The 20,069-nt window shown below is 35.1% G+C and overlaps 1 protein-coding gene across 1 annotated transcript; it reads right to left on the bottom strand.

Annotated features, from left to right (window-relative positions):
• Nucleotides 1-3,729: 3,729 nt before the first annotated feature.
• Nucleotides 3,730-5,847, bottom strand: LOC143622155 (small ribosomal subunit protein eS24z-like). The gene is made up of 6 exons (XM_077093380.1): nucleotides 5,766-5,847; nucleotides 5,453-5,532; nucleotides 5,323-5,364; nucleotides 4,393-4,563; nucleotides 4,223-4,309; nucleotides 3,730-3,902 (listed from the first exon to the last, which is right to left on the bottom strand). The coding sequence occupies exons 2-6, from the start codon at nucleotides 5,525-5,527 to the stop codon at nucleotides 3,867-3,869; spliced, it is 411 nt and encodes a 136-aa protein (XP_076949495.1). The 5' UTR covers nucleotides 5,528-5,532; nucleotides 5,766-5,847; the 3' UTR covers nucleotides 3,730-3,866.
• Nucleotides 5,848-20,069: the final 14,222 nt, after the last annotated feature.

Below are 20,069 nucleotides of genomic sequence, written 5' to 3'. Positions count from 1 at the left end.
TCGTTTATTTATTGGTATGTAACTTGATGTTAAACGATGATTACTGAATGATTTTGATTCTAGGATATAGAACTATGAGTCTAGTTTCTAGAAATGTAAAGTTTGTTATTTTTGATACGTTTTGAATAGTTTTTATGATTTTACAAAAACACTGGTCAAAGCTTATTCGGGGAGTTATATTTTGGCATGTCTTTCCGATACCATAACTCCCTAATGACAAAACCAAATGGGTTGTTTCCAGTTCTAAAAGTTAGTATTATGAGTTTTGAATACAACCCAATTGGTCTTGTACAATTTAGATTAATGAGTTGATAGAATCATTAAACAAGTGTTTGCTGTGAAATCTGCTGAACTGTTGGTACAAATCTATAATGGTTGAATTATTGTGAGTTTTGTATGTATGAGAAAAATATAATAACATTTTTTTGAGAAACCTAATTCATATATTCTACTTTGGTAAATTTTGTAGAATTTATACTTAATCTTTTCTTAGTGAATAAAATCAGTTTGTACATGCTATAATCTGTCTCGTGAACTAAGTGATCATAAGTTAAGTTGTATGATGAATGTTTGGTTGATTTGCCATGATACGAAGTGTGAATACATGTTAGGACTTTTTAGTACAGTTGACATTGATTATTATCACCAACGAGTCATCGATTCAAGTTTTTTTTTTGTGTATACATTATGTCTAATGTGATTGTGCGTGATAGTCGTCGTGCTTTGAGGTTTCGCCTCACATTAACCCTTTACTAGTTATGATGTTAATATTTTAACAATTTTAGGTTCAAAAAGTTAGAGCCGAAATGGAAAAAGATGAAAGGATGTCAAGAATGAGTTGGAAGAACGAGTGCAACGAATGGAATAAATGGAAAAAAAGAACTTAAGGAAAATGAAGAAAGGAGGCAAAAACAATTTGATGAGTTTATAAGAAAGTTTGAGATCGGTAGTAATTAGGAGTAGTTTCAAATATTTTGAATTCATAACTTATTAGTGAAGGTTTGTTAATATAAACTTGTTTTTAATTTATGTTATTGTGTTTGTTAAACTTCTGAAATAGCCACATTTATCTATGTGTGACCAAAAGTATGATAATAGCCGCACTGTATATTACAAAAGCATTATGTGTGACAAACGGTAAGATAATGGCCACACCATAAACTACAATTGAGTGTTTGACTGGCAAGTTCACATTTTAGCCACATTGACAATAACCTCCAGTGTCTATATGATATGATTAGCCACACAATACCTCCCTATGTGTGACGAAAAGTTTGACAATAGCCACACTTTAAATTACGAAAAGCACTATGTGTGACAAACGGTAAGACAATAGCCACACTATAATCTACAAAGGAGTGTTTGAGTGGCAAGTAAACATTTTTAGCCACTTTTAATGTAATATACAGTGTCTATATAATATAATTAGCCACACTATTATTAAATTTAAGTGGCCATTGCTTTGCTATATCCACACGGTATAAGTCACAATGCACGCTTAACACAACCTTATTGGCCACATTATTATAAAATTCATGTGGCTGAAACACTAATTCATGTGGCTCTATACGTGCAATGGTCACTCATAGTAAATAGTCATGTGGCCATTTTCTACCGTTTAGCCACACTTATTGGAGAGGCTTCTTGATGGCCAGCAGCTAATGCATGTACCCTTTAGCCACACTTATTACCACATAAGGTCACTAAAAATTGTGTATGGCCATATCATACCCACGGTATCGCTACCTTTGGCCACATATGACCTGAACCAAATGTGTGTAGCTAAAGGCCTACAACCACACTTTCTCATGTGACCAAAGGCCAATTTTCACATAGTGTCGAAAGAATCTTTAGTACACGAATTCAATCTCTGCCTTGTTGTAAGACTTTGTGCCATCGTGTAAAGTTTCTGATCTTGTGATTATTGTTATGGTTATCGTTTATACTAATATATATATATACACACACACACACTATATTCATTCACAATTAACCATCCTAACCCTAACAAACTCATTTCATTCACAATTAACCTTTATACCAACTGATATAATTCAAAATTAAGCTAACAATAAACTAATTTCATTCACAATTAACCACGATAACAACTAATTCATTCAAAATTAAGCTAAAACAACTGATTTCATATTATTCTTAATTAAAACAAATATTTGAGTATTGAAATACTTACACAGCAAAGGAATCGAGAACGGGTTAGCATTCATCTGGGATATACGATAACACGTATCTGCACCACAAGAGCAAAACAAATCTAATGCACCAGTAGCATGTGACTTCAATTTCGCCAACGAAGAGGGTGTGAACGGTGACATTTTTGCTCTAATCGAAGACGATAGTTAGTATGACCTCCAATCGAACGAAGAAGAAGAAATTGGTTAATTAGGGCTCCAATTGTAGCATCGAAAGAACAGGAAGAAGATATTTTGACTAAATTAGGGCTCCAATTTGTTCTTATTCACAACTTATAAGGAAGCAATGGTATGGTAGTAATTGCGAACCTTTTTAGATGGAAAGCCTAACGCCCATCTTACGGAGGGACTCAATCTGTTTAATTTTTAAACGACAAGGATTCAAGCAGGTCAATTTTTTTTCCAGGGATTCAAAGTGACTCCGCTAAGACACCACATGGACTCAAACAGTAATTTCCACAAGATATTTTGTGCGGAAAAATCTGGAATAGAAGCGTCTAGAATCCAACTAATGTAAAAGGGCTAGACATTGTCATTTGTAATTACTTTCAAATAATTAGTATATAGATATCATGTGTGGATGAGTCTAGAATAATTTTCATCTCATTTGGTTGCTCCTTAAATATACAAATCTTCCACTGCAAAACCTTCCAAATTAGACGTGCACAAAATCGGGTATTTAAAAACCCGGAACCGGGTAGGAACCGGTTCCGGGTATGGTCAACAAAAGTCAAACCAGGTTCGGGTAGGAACTGATTCCGGGTATAGTCGGGTATTTGACCGGGTTTTGACCAGTTCCGGGTCGGGTTTTGACCGGTTCCTCCGGGTTTTTTTCGAGTTTTTGACCGGTTCTTCCGGGTTTTTTCCACCGGTTCCGGGTCGGTTCCGGTTCCGGAACCGGCTCCGAGGAGAAATCCTATACCCGGTCAGGAACCGGTTCCGGGTACGGGTAGGAACCGGTTCCGGGTCGGTTCCACCGGTTCCGGAACCGATTATTTTGTGCACGTCTATTCCAAATTACGAATTAGTTGATAACACGGCATTCCTTATATACAAATTGAACGAATTTTATCCTCAATAATAATATAAGTTTTGAAAGCATAGATAAAGGTGTATGATTTTGTCGAATCAAGAAGTTCATATAGTCTGAACTCTAGGGTGTTTAGTTTAAAGAAGCTTTACCAAACACCTTTAGGTCATAGCCACTTCCAAGAACCGATATCTTTTGTTGTTTATGACTGTTGCAGGTTTAATGATAAATTGATGACACTTACAACTTTTGACTTGAAAAAATGGAAACAAAATCAACAAACTGGTGACTGGTATAATCAAGTAATATCATGCTAATCTTGTAGACAAGGGTGCAATATAACACTCAATGACCAATTAACCGATTTGCATAAAACAAGACTAAAAAAAATTTGAAAAATAGTCAGAGAAGTAATATCAACGCCCTTGCTATATCAATTTCTAAAAAACTCTGTTAATCTCATAATGGTAAAATAACGTCCTTGCTATATTAAGTTCTAAAAAACTCAGTTCATTTCATAATGGTAACAATCGATCAAAGGTAAAACATGCAATAATAAGTACTAAGAAACAAAAAAACAAGAACACAGATGATTTTGAAAATGCAGCAGATGATCTCAAAGCTTTTTACTTCTTCTTCTTGGCAGCATCTCCAGCCTTTGTCTGCACAAACAAGTAAATCACATTAGACACGTTTAGTTACAATATGGGTCGACTTGAATTATGCTTTTATCTCAAACGGGTCAACTCGCTTTGACAGTGTTTTCGGGTAGAACAAGTCAACTACTTAAATCGGTAATTATGATAGCACAATATTTATTTATAAAAAGTTTTGCTTAAAACTTTTGCTGGTTTGGTTTGAGATTTAGCCCAAAGCGACAAAACCAACACATGCACAACCCTAACTTATATGAAAATGTGTTTAATGATTGACCGAAAAGAGCCTGTTTGATGGTAATATTATCAACTATTTGATCATTTACCTTCTTTACACCTCTGATCTTCTTTGCCCTGTTCTTTCTTTCCTTCAATTGCTTTCTCGACTTCTCAACCTTGGTATCCAAACCATTCTACAAAACCAGAACATATATATGAAAAAATAATACATCATAAAAACATTAAAAAAAACTTACGAATAAGATAGTTTACTTACCCTGACAAGCCTGTATTTTGGTTCATACTTCTTGGCATTTTCAACTGAATCATAGATCAATCCAAAACCAGTTGATTTACCACCACCAAAGTGAGTTCTGAACTTGAATACAAAAATGGCATTCGGATCTTTAACTTCGTACATTCTAGCCAACTTCTCTTTCAATTCAGCCTTCAATCAAAATATTAAAAAATCATTTTTTATGCTACTAATTACAGCTTAAACGGGTATAAGTGTAAAGCAATAAAAATAGCTTTAAAAACTAGTAAAAATATCTTACTAATAAATTGTCTAAATTAGACCTTTACAAACTACTAAATGGCTTTATTAGTAAAAAAAACAAGATCATTATTTTGTATAAAAAAGCTTGTTTAATCACGTTTCATACACGTAAACATGAGTTGCCAATGGCGAATAGCGGTGAATAGCGACGGGCCACCTATATGCTACATAGCGAATAGCAGTAAATAGCGACTGCTAATTCATATTTAGCGATAAAGAAGTAGCAAACTTTTAAGCAAAAAGTTAGGGTTTATATTCACAGAATAAGCTTTTACGGTGGAACTTGTGGAAGGTGTATACGTTTGGTCGATAAGCAAGCCTTAAAAATAGGTTTCTACATTTTTTTATATTAAAAAACAAAATCAATAAAAAACCCTAAATACTACTATAATCACGCTAAATGAACGATATTTAGTATATAGCAGCCTATAGCTGCATCGCTATGTAGCGCGCTATAGTGCCCGCTATCACCGCTATTGACAACTATGCATTTAAAAGCATTTTAATTTAAGATTATCTGAAAAGGGGTTTTAATTTGTACCAATCAATAATTTACATGTCATCTGAAGCAATCATTTGTAAAAAAGAAATCATACACAAATACAAACAAATGAAAAAAAGTTAAAAAATAATAAAAGAGTGTAGAACCTTGGATACATTGGGCCTTCCAGGATGAAGCACATCAATCACCTACATGAAGAAAACAAACAAACATAAATAATTATAAGCAAAAAGTACAATTAAATTACTATAATTTGACAGTTAAACATGAACTCACAAATTGCTTCCTGGAAAGAAGCCTGTTTGTCATAAACTTCCTGGTACGGATTGTCACTGCCTTCGTGTCCGCCATTTTCACTATTAAATTAATCCCACATAAAAAAAAGGAGTCATTAACCATCAAATCAGCTAGCAGAATAATCAAAGATAGTTTCAAAAGCTTTAAATATACAATTAAGTAACATTAGAATATGAATTAACCCTATACACCCCACCCCCCAAAAAAAAATAATTCTCAAACAACAAAATAGGGCTTTTACAAGTCATCATTTGATCGAAACAAAAGAATGAGCATGACAGCAAATACTAACCTGCTATTAGCTACTCCGGTGAACGGCTGTTCTGCTAGTAATCGGCTGAGAAGGAAGAGATGAGTGAACCCTAATACGGATATATAAATGGGTTACACTGGACATTTTTTATATTTAGCGGGCTAGTTAATATTATTATGTTTTGTTACAAAAAAAGAGTTAGCCCAGCCCATCTTTGGTCTTGACAACTTTTTGAAGGAAACGATGTTAAGACTTAAGTTTGTTTGTGTTTGGATTAAAATCATATAAATAATTTATTAAAACCGATGAATGTATTCAAACTAGAAGTTGGCGCTGATCCTTATCTTTATATCTCTACTATATATATATAAAGGAGAAGTCAAGGACCTTTTAATTGTTAAGAGGTATAAGATTGATTGCTAATTGTACAACATACAATGCATAAGGTTATGGAATTTTTACTTTACCTCCAATATGTAATTACAAAATCAGTCCTTCCAATTATACCATAATTCAAATTACAAAACTTAGTGTCTTAACTTAATAATTATATGCCATTAACGTTTATAATAAATAAACCCCTTATAATAAATAAACCACATAATAAGTATGAATTGGTTTTGTTTATCTTTTATTTTTTAGCATGACATTTAATGCAATTATGAACATATAATATGTTTAAAGTTTAAACATAAGTTTAAAACAAATTATTGACTTTATTAATAGCATGATCAAAATTATTAACATAAGATCTTTTTTTTCGTAATTACGTACATCCCTTAAACCTATAATATGTTTTAACATCAAGTGAAACCTATTTTCATTAGATTATATCAAGAAATATTTGCATTAATCTATATCTATATCTATATTATATATAATATATGAGTGAGAAACCTCTTAAATTTTAAGGGATACCTCTTTTGTTGCATATTGTACAAGTGTCAATGCATATAATTTTAAGAATGTAGGAGTAAAATAGTCTTTGCCTATTCAAAAGTAATATACAATAATTGTCCCTCAATTTCAATAAAGTTTTGTTAATATATTAAATAGTTACATATTTTCCCCATATTTATTAACCAACTACCCCACGACATTTTAACGGTCGTAACTTTTTCACACGTTAATATTTTTTCTAAAAAGTTACACCATAAAAACGATCATTTTATTATCTTTAATTTGAGTATGGTATTGTTATAGTTTATTAATTTTTTAAAAACTAAGATGTTACATGATTAACGGTTATTACCAGCAATGGGTCGGGCATGTTCAACTAATGGTGTTGGAACGGTTTAGGGTTGGAACAGGTTAATACAAAAAAGTGTTAATTTAGTTCATGCCGGGATGGGTTTAGATTGAAAGGGTTCTTGTCAAAACGGGCATCGGTTTAACACATTTTCGGGTTGGAACATGTCCGTCAAAAAGGATTGGGTTAAAAGTAGTTTATTTGAAATTATTGTACATTTCATCTTTGCTTCTTGCTTGTCTCTACCTGTTATACGTGTTCAAGCATCAGTTACGTGGATGACATTGTTTATACATACCGAGTTGCTCGCGTATAGGCATTAAGTGGCGCGCTTACTGGCACGGTTACACGCCTGTATGTACCGTTACGAGGTTACAAACGTACTAACACCGGTTGCGTTTGTATGTACACCACTGCATCGCGCGGGCAACTGGCTAGTATATGATAAAGCAAGACATCATAATTGTAAACCACTTATCCTTGATTACATTTGGTAGATATTGCAAAGGCTTGATTTTAATAATCATTCATAGGACTGTTAATGATTTAGGTGGTTTTTTTATTTGTTTTTTTTAAATACCAAATTTATAAACCAAAAGATGAACCATTTATAAGATAAAAGTAGCTCAAAAACAAATAATAACGAAAACAAGAAATAAAAGCAAAATATACAACTTATTATATTGGAAATTCACGAGGTTGAACCGACTTCATTTTTCCCACTCTAAACTTGGGACGAGTTTGACTTGGTTACAAAAATGAGCCAAGTCATTCAGGATGTTTAAAATCAATTTTTTTATCTAGTTTTATTTGAGCTTAAATTGAGCGGTCCATGAGCTCGAGCTTCAAGCCGCGAGCTTTTTGAACAGCTCATGACCCCTACCTAGATATCCCCGTGTTCTGACATTCACGTCTCTCCTCTTTGCACTCGTTACCATACTTGCATACCACCATATGGTGCCCAGCCACGCCACCCATGTAACGGTGTTCATCGCTCCTTTGTGGTCAAGTCAGGTACCCTCAAATGCTCACCCTACCTTTCTTTTACAATAACATATACGCCAATCATTAAGGGTGTCCAAAATGCCTAACCAGATTAACGCGACGGAATCCGAATAAGCTACCTAGAGTCGAGTTAAATAGGGTAAAAAAATACAAATAAGATTATTTGAATTAACCGCATGTTATTAGGGTCGGGTTTCATATTCATTTTTTGAATGATATAATATAAAAGGGATATTTAGGACAACAATATATGAAAATGAAAGGTATATATTATTATATGTCAAAAGGATGTCGTTAGGCGTTGTATCATCACAATTGGAAGGGTGAAGGAAAGGGGGATGATAATGGCGAGCTTCTCTCTCTTCCACCTCTGCGCTGTATCACCAGGAGCGGGAAGTCGTTGCTCCGTCCGGCCCCATCTTCGCAACAAAACCCAACGCATCCAAACGGAGATCAATCCGCCAGAAGGTTTTTGGATGACGATGGCGTGGTGGAAGACATGGACGGTTATCTCTCTCTCGAATATGATTCCGTTTGGAACCACGAGCCATGGTTTGATTTCAAGCTAAATGAGCCATGTCCGGAGCTTGAGCTTATTATAAAAATGGAATAGAGTATATTTATGTATAATACAATATATACAACTTTCAATCTGACAAATAACTCAAGCTCTAGCCTGTAAAACCAATCACTAGTTGAGGTCAAGTTTTACACACATAAGGCGCCAAACTCGAGTTCTATTAAGTCAAACAAGTTAAACTCGAACTTTTATACGTAATGCCCACTAAATTTATTCTGACAAACAAGCCAAGTTTGAGCATGTAAAACGCTGAGCTCAAGATTAACACGTGGTGAATTGAAACAAACCGAATTTAAGGTATAAAGAGCTCTGGTTTGGCTTGTTCACAGCCCTATATTATTAGACATAGACAGGACTGTTCATGAGCTGAGCTAGGGCAAGCTCGGGCTCGGATCGAATATAAACCGAGCTGGCTTGGCGAGCTGAAAATCTGAGCTCGAGCTCGGTTAGAAAGTTAGGGCCAGTTTGTTAATTTTTTTTATATAGTGATATATAAAAAAAATAAAAAATTTTAACATGAAACATAATACAAATTTATAAACTAGCGAAATGATAATAGTTATGTATTATTTTTGTTTTTTTCGTGTATTTTATAAGTTATTATTATATATATTTAATCTGGGCTTTAATTTAAACGATCCAATTGAGTCTGGCAACCAACAAGCCTGGCTCAGGCTCGGCTCTTTTGTACGAGCTTTTTTCGACTCAAGCTTTTTTCAAGCGAACCGCGAGCTTTTAAACAGCATTCAAAAGAAACTGGTGACTAGATTCTAATGCAAATTGCAAATTATGCAATAATGTTTAATATGTTTTCCGTTTCAGGCATATACGGAAATGATTGCCGAGCGGAGAAAAAAAGTTACCAGTGGTGTTGAAGACACGTTCGGCTTAAAAAACAGCCCTTAATCTTTGGCTAGAAACAGGAGTGCGTTTCTTTTGCTATGTAAATTGCAAACTATTTTAAGATCTTATTCAATGAATTAGCATTAAATTTCTCTATAGTTTTATGTGCTACTAAACCGATTTTGCAAAAAACAAGCATAACTCTAAAGGCCTGTGACATGAACATGATGACTATATAACTTCACTTTTAGAGTTTTATAGGTTTGATGATCACTCACACGGTTTAGTTCTAAGTAACAGGAAAATAATAGACTTGTCAATTTTGACTCATTTACTTAGGATGGTTAAAGATTAAATCAAAAGATTAGCTAAAGGATTAAGGGAGAACTTGTCTGGCTAGGACACCAAATAAGTTTACTTTTAATGTTTATTATTATTTTTTTAAAGATTCAAATTGTTTAAAGAATATCACCTTCACCTTTACAATCATATACTCAACACCTCAATTCGTGTACAAAACAAACAAAAAAAAAGTATTCCAGGATGGTCTAATTTCAATCCGAATCGGTTTAGAGATCGTACCCGTTTGCTATTTAATAAACACTTACAACTCTAACGTAGAGAACTAGTAGACCATTTGCGCAATATCTAACGCAAGTTAGAGCAATTCCATACCAAATGAATTAGATTATGGTCTGAATATCGCCACGAGAATAAACTTTACATCAAGTGAAAACTTAGTGAGCGTAACCCCTAGGGCCTTGTTGTCAATTAGCATCTACAAGCCACTGCCATCATGGTTGAGGGAAATAATCAATAATCCATGGAAATGTAGTTTGTACGAGTGAGTTTTGGTGACGTGGTTAATATAAATTTGATTTATTTATTAATTTATTTTTTTACGTAAGGTCGTCTCATCAAACGATATGTAGACAACAAGATTGGAATGAATGCTGATTTGTTGCAACGGGTGAAATTGACTTGGCTACGTTGGGTATTGACACACTCGTCAGTGCGTGCATCCTAGATGTAGCAAGTCGAATGACATGATGAGGTCGGAGATGTGTTGGCGTGCCCATTGAGGCTACCGTTTAGGATTAGGGTTTTATAGAAGAATCGTTGTAGATGAGTGAAGTAGATATTGGATTGGTGGGGGTTCATTGGGATGGTGATTAGATGAAGGGGTGAACATGAGTGGGTTCAGACCGAGCATGAGTAAAATATGAAAGGTTTTTAGATTTCCATAAATGACCGGTTTATGTTGCAAACGGTTTAGTTTTTTCGATTATAAGGGAATATTGTTTAGTTGATTTTGTTTACAATGGGTTAATCGCGGATCAATCCAAGCTCACTTCGATTAATACACATAATAAGGCTGTGTCAAATTGAAAAGCAACAAGTCTCTTAATTTATAGTGAACAATGCTATTTTTTATCTTTCAAGCAATGGAGTTAATTGCACAGATTGTTCGTATAGGCACACACTTAACATGAGGCTACTAATCATCACCTAATAAATTATGTATGTATTTTTTTTCCTAAAACCCAACTGCATTGTCGTTTAACTATGTTTTATCCATATTCTCACTACGTTATGATTGTTATCTATCCCATTCATCCAAACCCCCCAATCATCACATTTATGAATATCAATCAATCATACCTACTAAAATTTCATTTATAAAGTAGAGTCTAAGGAGACTTTAAATGAAAACACGCCTTACCAATAAGATAGAGAGATTGCTCATTGCGCAAGATCTCAAACTCCAAAGGCATAAAGAACAAAAATGAGGTAAATAAAAACACATGCAAACATGTGCTCATAGGAAATAACACTACACAGTTCACAAATACACAATTGTCAGTAGCAGGAGTAGCAAAGATAAATAAATAGGCAGGCTAACATAAATACGTGTAGAAAAACTAAAGAATTTTCATACTCTAAACGCCCCACCTAGGTCTACGTGCTTTCCTACACCTAGAGGCACACCTAATCCTTAATATCTATACGTTCTTCTATAAATCTCTAACCTTTATCCTATGTCTCCTTCCTAATATGTTCTTGTCAAGTCGATTTTTCTAAGACATTATGTTAATCGTCTATACTGATTTTGATGCTCCAGTACTCCTTACTCACATAGGAATACCATCCAGTAGGAAATCCATCACTATAGGAAAACCAACGTAAGTCAAGTTCGTCACATATTTCAAGCATAAACCATCACCCATACCATTGGTTTATAAGACCAACACTCATTTTATTGTTTTACATAACGTTTTCTGTAGCATTAGTTATCATATTAAATATTTAATGTTTATTTTACACTTACTATTAACGAAGAGAAAGTTAAAAAAAGAAAAAGATTGCTAATCTATTTATCCCTCTCCGATCAATTCTTCCTTTAAATCCTAAATATCAATGAAGCATTTAATAATTTCAACCATTATTGTTATAGTCAACCATTTACTAATTTCAGATATGTCCATTCTTCTGTTCTTGGTAACTCGCATTCGTTCACAAATCCTTAATCCCAGTCCACATTTTAGTAAATTAGGCAAATTTATAACATTTGCTCGTGATAAACAACATTCCTCAAGATGTAATCTTTTGAGTAACATATGATATTAGTGCAATCTTATAATAAACAACATTCCTCAACTTTTAACATGCTAAACCGATTGAATGAAGTAAGTGATTTATTTGTAGGTCAGATTTATATTAATTAATTATATCAATATGAAAAATATACCTATCTTATATAGTCTATATTGACGATTTAAAAATCGGTAGATTCAAATTACTCTAGACAGATTAGGCAAACAAGTACATCTACATTAATTATTAATCCATATGCATAAAAATATACTTTTTAAAACTGAATAATTAATTAAGAACTATTATAAAAAAATGTGGAGTTACTTTTTTCTTTTCCTGTTTATAATTTCAGAAACTATTAATATGTCTGACGCGAGTTTCATAAGAAAACTGGATTAAAGTTTATTAACACTTGAGCATACGTTTGATACGCATCTACTTATACTATTAAAACAATTGAGATTGAGTCTACATGACCCTTTCCTATTAGTCTATTTCTTTTGTTTCCAATTTTATCATTCACTTCTCTAATTTTCTTGACAATAAAATAAACCAAAAAGAATATCAATTACTCTGTAAACTGTTATTAATACTATCTATTAATTGTATTGTGGAATATATATGGAATATAGGAATATAGAATATTATTGAATATGAATGAATTATGGATTACCCACCACTATACCATACCCGGTTTTCACATCCATCAGTCCATTCTTTTGCATTCATAATATGAAAACTATTTTAACCTAATCACTCAAATCAAGTATTCCCTCTTTCACGCCTCTATTATCTTCCACCGATCTGCCTCTTGATTTCATTCAATCTAGCAAATCAACCATCCACATCGATGCACCTGTTCACCATCAGGAAGTTTACTCTTAGTCATGTCGTCCTATCCATGCCTGTCTTCACCATCGATCGACCTTACTTCGACTCACTAAACCATCAGGTATTACAATGTATCTACTATTGTTTTTTTGGTTGACAACTTTTGGTATGTTCATTGACAAGAAATGATTTACTATTTTTAGGATTTCATAATCTTTTTTGCCGCACACTAGGTGTTAGACCAAATGTCAGTTTGTTTTATTTTGATTAGCATTGTTTAATTGATATTTGATCTATAGGATTTAATATAAAACAACCTACCCAGTGATTACAATTTAAATTTTAAATATATCATAATTGGGTGTATTTTTAGATGTATTGGAATTGATTTATATCAAAACAACCTAAGAAGTTATTACGGATTTAAATTTAAAGTAATCTTAATTGGGTCTAATTTTAGAAGGATGGGAATGAGAATTCATATTTCATAAGTCATACCAGTTACTACCAATAAAATAAATATCTACCTAGACTATTAAAACAATAGGCTTTTTGGACACATACAAACCCTGTTCCTTAGAACTGTCGGGAAAGATATGATTCTAGTTCAGATTTATGTGGATGACATTATCTTTGGATCCACTATTGCTGAGTTGTGTACATAATTTGAAGAAGTAATGAAGAAAAGATTTGAGATGAGCTCGTTGGGAGAAATGACAACGTTTCTGGGGTTGCAGGTTCGTCAGAGCTCAACAGGAATTTTGCTGCATCAAGGGAAATATGTTGAAGATATGCTTGCAAAATTTGAGTTTCAAGATTCCAAGAGTGTTACCACTCCCATGGCGGAAAGGCCACTCCTGACATCTGATCCGGAAGGGAGTCCTGTAGATCAAACGTACTATCGATTGATGATCGGGTCCTTGACGTATCTCACCACCAGTCGTCCTGACATCATGTACGCTATCTGCCAGTGTGCTCGCTTCCAGGCTAACCCTAAACTCTCTCATTTAATTGTTGTTAAACGTATTTTTAGATATCTAAAGGGACAACCGAAGTTAGGTATTTGGTATCCCAAAAACTCATATTTTGATCTATATGCATTTGCTGATAGAAATTATGGTGGAGACGACATTGAAAAGAAATCCACGTCTGCCGGCTGCCAGTTCTTGGGCGATCGTCTTATTTCATGGCAATGCAAGAAACAACAAACGGTATCCACGTCAACTGCCGAGGCTGAATATGTTGCGGCATCAGCTTGCTGCTCACAGGTTATCTGGATGCAAAATCAACTACTGGATTACGGTTTAGAATTTCTTGATACTCATATCTTTTGTGATAATGATGTTGCCATTGCAATTGCTAAGAATCCTGTTCAACACTCCAAAACCAAGCACATTGATATTAAAAAAAACATTTTATTCTCGACTGTTACGACCGAAAATTGATTCATCTTGAACAAGTTCACACTGATAATAATGTAGCAGACTTATTTATAAAACCGGTCGGAACAACCAAATTTAATGTGCTTGTGAGTTTTCTTAAGATGCTTCGTTTCGAGGATTGAGTCTTTTTTAGAATAAATTTGTTCACTTTTTAATTTGCACAAATTTAGTGGGAGAAAATTAAAAATTCAAAAAGAGTGTGTGTGTGTGTGTGTTTATTATTAAAAAAAATTAAAAAAATTTTGATTGTGTTTTTCAAGATTCACTATCGCTTAAAATTATGTCGGTTGCTCAAGTTTAAGGGACATATACTTGTATATGTTTAGTCCGGTAATTGTTGGTACATGAATGTCAGTAGTTCATAGTCTAGCGTTTGTAATCGAGTCTGTAATGTAATTATGTTTAAGTTTATGATTATGTATGTAAGCGAAGTTGTCAACAAGTTCGCTTAGGCGAACTTGTTGAACAAGCGAAGTTGTTGACAAGTTCGCCTAGGCGAACTTGTTCAACGAGCGAAGTTACTGACAACTTCGCCTGAGGCGAAGTTGTCGTGTATTTAAACAGTTTACGGGTTAACTGTTTGATGTTAATCAGTTGGTCAGTGAGAGTTTTGTTTAATCACGTGTATTTCAGTAAGTCAGTAGACGAGAGATCGAGTCTGTAATAGACGTGTTACAGGTTATAATATATAACGTGTTCGTTTGTATCGCGTGTGATTGTCTTACGTATTCTACGCTCGTAACTACCTACGCAGGGATTCCGCACCTGCGTATATAGCGATATCCCGTGTAAGATCCGTCCGGGAACCTACAGTAATCTACTCGTAGATTCACAGGATAGCCATTTATCTAAAGACTGAAAGCATCCAGAGCGATTGTGATGTGTTTTGTGTTTTGAATTCTTTCACTTAAAATCATGTTGGTAATTATAAGTTGGAGGGACACGTACTCTCATATGTGTTTGGTCCTATTAACCACTTGTGGTTATACGGGATAGCCATTTACCTGAAAGTTAAAGAGTGACCGGAGTGACTGAGTTCTTAACATGTGTGTCTTCTGTAATTCTCTGGGAAATGATATGACTATTCAGTTAACAACTTTCCAAAGCTTCAAAACATTTTTAAATGAAAATTGATCCAACCTTTGGAAAATGATAGATAAATTGTTTCTGTGTGCCTAACGGGTGAAGTTATTAAGCTTAAAAGGCCCTAGAACAGTCATTGATTTGTATGGTAGCTTTCCATGACGTGTAAAAGTTCAAGTGATATAAACTAATCTTGCTAAACTTACTGTGGAGAGTCATTTTGAAGAAATGTGCATGTCTCCAGATACATCTCTCCGAAGGATAGGCAGAAAAGCAATTACCCAATCATACACGAGCCTGTTTGTGTCTTGATCACCAAAAATATTGTGCTATCTTACTGTAGTGATCCAGATTCGGGACTTACAGGTGCTTTTATATATATATATAATATGTATGTATAGAATTTGTGATGTTATATTTCCAAAAAGCTTAAAGGGTCAAACTAGAACTACAAGGGTGAGATCTTCAAATATGTTTTGAACACCCTGAATGAAAGGCATTTAAGTCCAACGTTCAACCTTAAAGCTTCTATTGCCTTTTATAAATTTTTGATCAAGCACTAAGGGGTTGAAGTCAAATTGGGGTGATCTGGGGAAAGCCAAATACGTTTTGAGAAGAGATAGGAGGCATCACAGGTCCATAAGTGATGCCCATCTAAGATTTATGCCTAATTGAACCTAATCCATATCACTGACGCAACGAAAATCATGCTAAGTCCCTTATACATGTCATCAACCTGTTTATTTATGCCATAATAACGCTGAACATGAATCCTTATGAAAGTACCTCAATCAATAAGATTCCATGTTCGGATCTTTTCATAAAAAGGCAGCGTTTCTATCAAAACTGAAATTTGATCCCAAAATTGTGTTATATTTCAAGAGGACTAGTGTTTGTGTTAATTTTTGTTTATTCTATTTTGTTCATTTTGTTTTTTTATCTCGAAACTACTCTCCTCGTAGCATGTGTTCAAATTGGGCCCTCTTTAAAGTGGTTAAGTCGTTTTGGGCCTTGGGTTTGCAACTGAGTACCTTATGGATTGTTTTTAGGCTTATCTGTGAATTGGGCTCATCTGGCTGGAACATTGTGGGTTCTCGGCCCACTTGGATTGGGATATAAATATCCTTTGAGCCTTAATTATTGTTATTTTTTGAAATCATTCTCTCTCTAGCAAAAATCCATCTGGCCGAAAACCCTATATGTGATATACTAACCAAAACTCGTCTTGCTTGGTGCTCTTTGATTCAATCACAGGTAATGAACACACGAAGGATTCGGTTGATATTTACAAGACAGATTGAGATGTATTTCCGAAGATAGATGGGCTGTTTGTGAAGAATCATACGTTGATTATGTGTTTGTTTGTTAGATCTTTGATTGAAGCATGTTGGGATATGGTTGAATGTTAGGATTTTATTACAGGTTCCATGGTGGATTAGAGACTTCGGTTAATTGGAGGGGATGACACGGAGTTTTAGGCTGAATCCAAAGGTTCTTTTGTCTCATTGACGGTTTGACCGAAAACCCATGGTCATACCAAGGGTTCTCAGTTGACTTTTGTTGACCGAGATCTCTTGTCCCTGACCGAGAACCCTTGTTCTCAGTGAGTCTGAACAGAGAACATGTCTCCTTTGACCGAAAACTCCATACATCGACCGAAATCTCTTTACCTGGATAGAAAATAGTCTCCTGAACCGAGATCCATTATAATATTGTTATTGTTGTTCTTTTATGGTCCATCAAATGTGTTTTTATCAAGATTGAACCTGAATGTTTAAGAAATTGATAATTGTGCCCCTGAATTTGTATTTTTCATTCAAATTGTGTAAACCCTTGCTAACTTGACTCGTTTATTGCAGTAATGGCTGATCAGGCTCCATTAAAGTTTGTCGATACTCACAATATTGTTGGACATCTGTTTGATCCTCCTTTGGCACACAAGGAGTTCAAGTCCATGAACGTTGGTCTCAACACGTGCAGGATTTCTCACGCATTACGAGAAACTCCGATTATTTGCAAGAAGATGATAACTGAATTCTGGAAAAATGTCTCGATCAATCAACATGCAGGGGTAGAGCCGTGACTATAAACTCCACTGTTCAAAAGAAGTCGGTCGTGATCTCTGAGGCTGTTATACGTGAGGTGCTGCTATTTGGGGATCAACCTGATTACCCAACGGAATACTCGATTGCTGCTGTTACTGAAGTATTGACTAGAATGGGTTATGAGGGAACTTATCCTCCTGCAATCAAGAAACTTTTCCATCCCTACTAGAGATTCTTGATACACACATTCTTTACATGTGTGTCGGGACGAAAAGGAGGATCCGATGAGATTAGCCACATCCAGATGTTGGCTGTAGTTGCTCTGATAATGGATTGGAATTTCAATTATTCCAAGTTTGTCTTTGATGAGATGATGAGCAATCTGAAGGGGAAGAAGAAAGAGATGTTTCTTATATATCCTCGATTCTTACATATGATTTTTGATTCACGTTACCCTGACTTTGTTAAATCTGTTGAGACTTTAGATATGAAGTCGATGGGACCAAATACCTTTGGATTGATGAAGCAGTCCAGAAAAGGGTTAAAGGTCGTTTATCAGGGCCTTCATGATTTAGTTAAATTTGGCCGGTTTGGTGAAACAGAGACTGTACCAGTTATAGCTCAAGTTGCTGAAGAGCATGTGGCGCTAGCTCAAAGGCGTGCTGCTACACTTGAGATTAGTTCTGATGATGAAGATAAGAGATAGAACACTGTGAAACACATAGTGCTCCGACTACTGAGCAACTAAATGATTTTGAGACTTTTAAAGAATTACTACAGTCGACTGCCTTGAAGCCTCTTCAAGCAGTCACTGTGAATGAATATGAAGATAATATCCCTGAAGAACCTGCCGTCGATCTCATTCCACGTAAACGAAGGAAGAAAGATCCGAGAGGCGTGCTGGTCTCTGAAACCCCACCAACAACACCATCAACAAAAAGCCAACTACTACAACGACGTGACTCGAATGTTCCTGAGACTCATATTGATTCGAGTCCATCCAATGTTAAGCCTCAAACACAGGAACAAATCTTTGATGATATAGATCAAGAGTTTGACTTTGAGACTGGCATTCCACATCTTACTGAACCTTTGGGATCCTCTGACCCAATTGATCAGGGCCAGTCGATTTCGAGTGCTGCTGATAAGATTGCCCATATTCTGGCCATGCAAGATAAATTTCTGAAGAATAAAGGAAAGGGGGTTGTACTGGAAGCTGAACCGGTAGACGTACAAGCTTTGCAAAGTAGAGTCTTTGAGCTTGAACAAGACACAGTTGTCAAAGATATACGTATTCAAGAACTTAAAGCAAGTAACACTGATAAAGATTCCAAGATTAAAGAGCTTCAGTCTGGTATGAGAGAATTAACTGCTATAAATCTAGACCTCCAACAAAAACTTGTTCAGAAGTTTGGAGATGAATTCAAGAGCAGTGATGATGTAACTTCAAAGACACCCGATGTGAATCAAGGTGGCAGTTCCAGTGGTCGTCCAACTACCATTATAGATGAATCTGAGACGCTGGAACAATATATGTCTACTCCTCCAATGAGAAAAGAGAAATCGGATCGCATTCAGAAAAAGCTCCTTATAATGAAGAATTCTAATCAAAAAGTTGAATCGTCCGATCATCCTGACAGGTTCATTATCACCTTTCCAAAGGGATTCTTGGATAAATATGGTGATCGTTCTGGAGTCTTGTCGTGGGGCTTTGATGCTGACAAGAACATGTGGTGGGTTAAACGGAAGTCTGGGACTATTGAGTATTACAAGAAGATGAAAGACTTTGGATCTTGGACGAAGGTAGATCTCAGCGACCTGATCAATACTCCGTTCCACAACCCATCTCATGAAAAGTGAGCTACTGACTTCTGGAACTTTCTACGACATCAAGTCGATAACGAGTTTCCAAACATGAAGACCACTGAGTAATTTTTGAAAAAGGCTAAGGGGGTTAAAGATCCAAGAACAGGAAAGGCCATGGTAAATGTCATGTGGCCTGCCACAAACAAAGCTACTCATATTCATGTGTTTGAAGCCATTCCAGATGGTACCCTGGATAACATGAGGTTCTCGATGTATGACAGTGAGACTGCCACTGTTTTTATATGTTACAGAAGGGTAAGGGCAGTTCAGATTTGTTGATCCAAGAGACTTGCTTAAGTTTGGGGAAAGAGATACAAGACCCTCGACACATTTCAGATAATGGCTGACCCAATTTTTGAAGCGGCTGCAAAAGAATACACAAGTATGGCAGCTTCTATCATCAGAACTAAATTTTGGGCAGGTGGTTTGAAGGATGCTGACATTGACTACATGGAGCACGATTAAGAACGAAGCTACAAACCAAGGGGGAGATTGTTGGTATCACCCCCTGGGAGTGCGACCAACAGTTGATACCACATTTGTAAATAAATCAGAGTTACGTATTTAGAGCGGAAAACATGTGTATTTAAAAGTTAATATTTACATTATACAAAAGACGGAACAAACGTTCCATTTAAGGTTACTTGTTTTATATTTACAAAAAAACCACCATTTAATAATAATTAAGTTAAACAAAAAGATCCGAGCCATAGTATATCTTGAGCTTTTCGTTCGTCAAGCACTAACTTTGATCACCTGCAACATGTTAATAAAATATGCCAGCAACGAATGCTGGTGAATATG

The sequence above is a fragment of the Bidens hawaiensis genome, unplaced genomic scaffold (assembly GCF_021521415.1).
Source record: "Bidens hawaiensis isolate Kalapana, Puna unplaced genomic scaffold, B.hawaiensis_p1.1 tig00003058_1, whole genome shotgun sequence".
Classification (NCBI taxonomy): Eukaryota; Viridiplantae; Streptophyta; class Magnoliopsida; order Asterales; family Asteraceae; genus Bidens; species Bidens hawaiensis.
The sequence above is the reverse complement of the archived record's forward strand: the minus strand, read 5'-3'. Positions and strand labels throughout refer to the sequence as shown.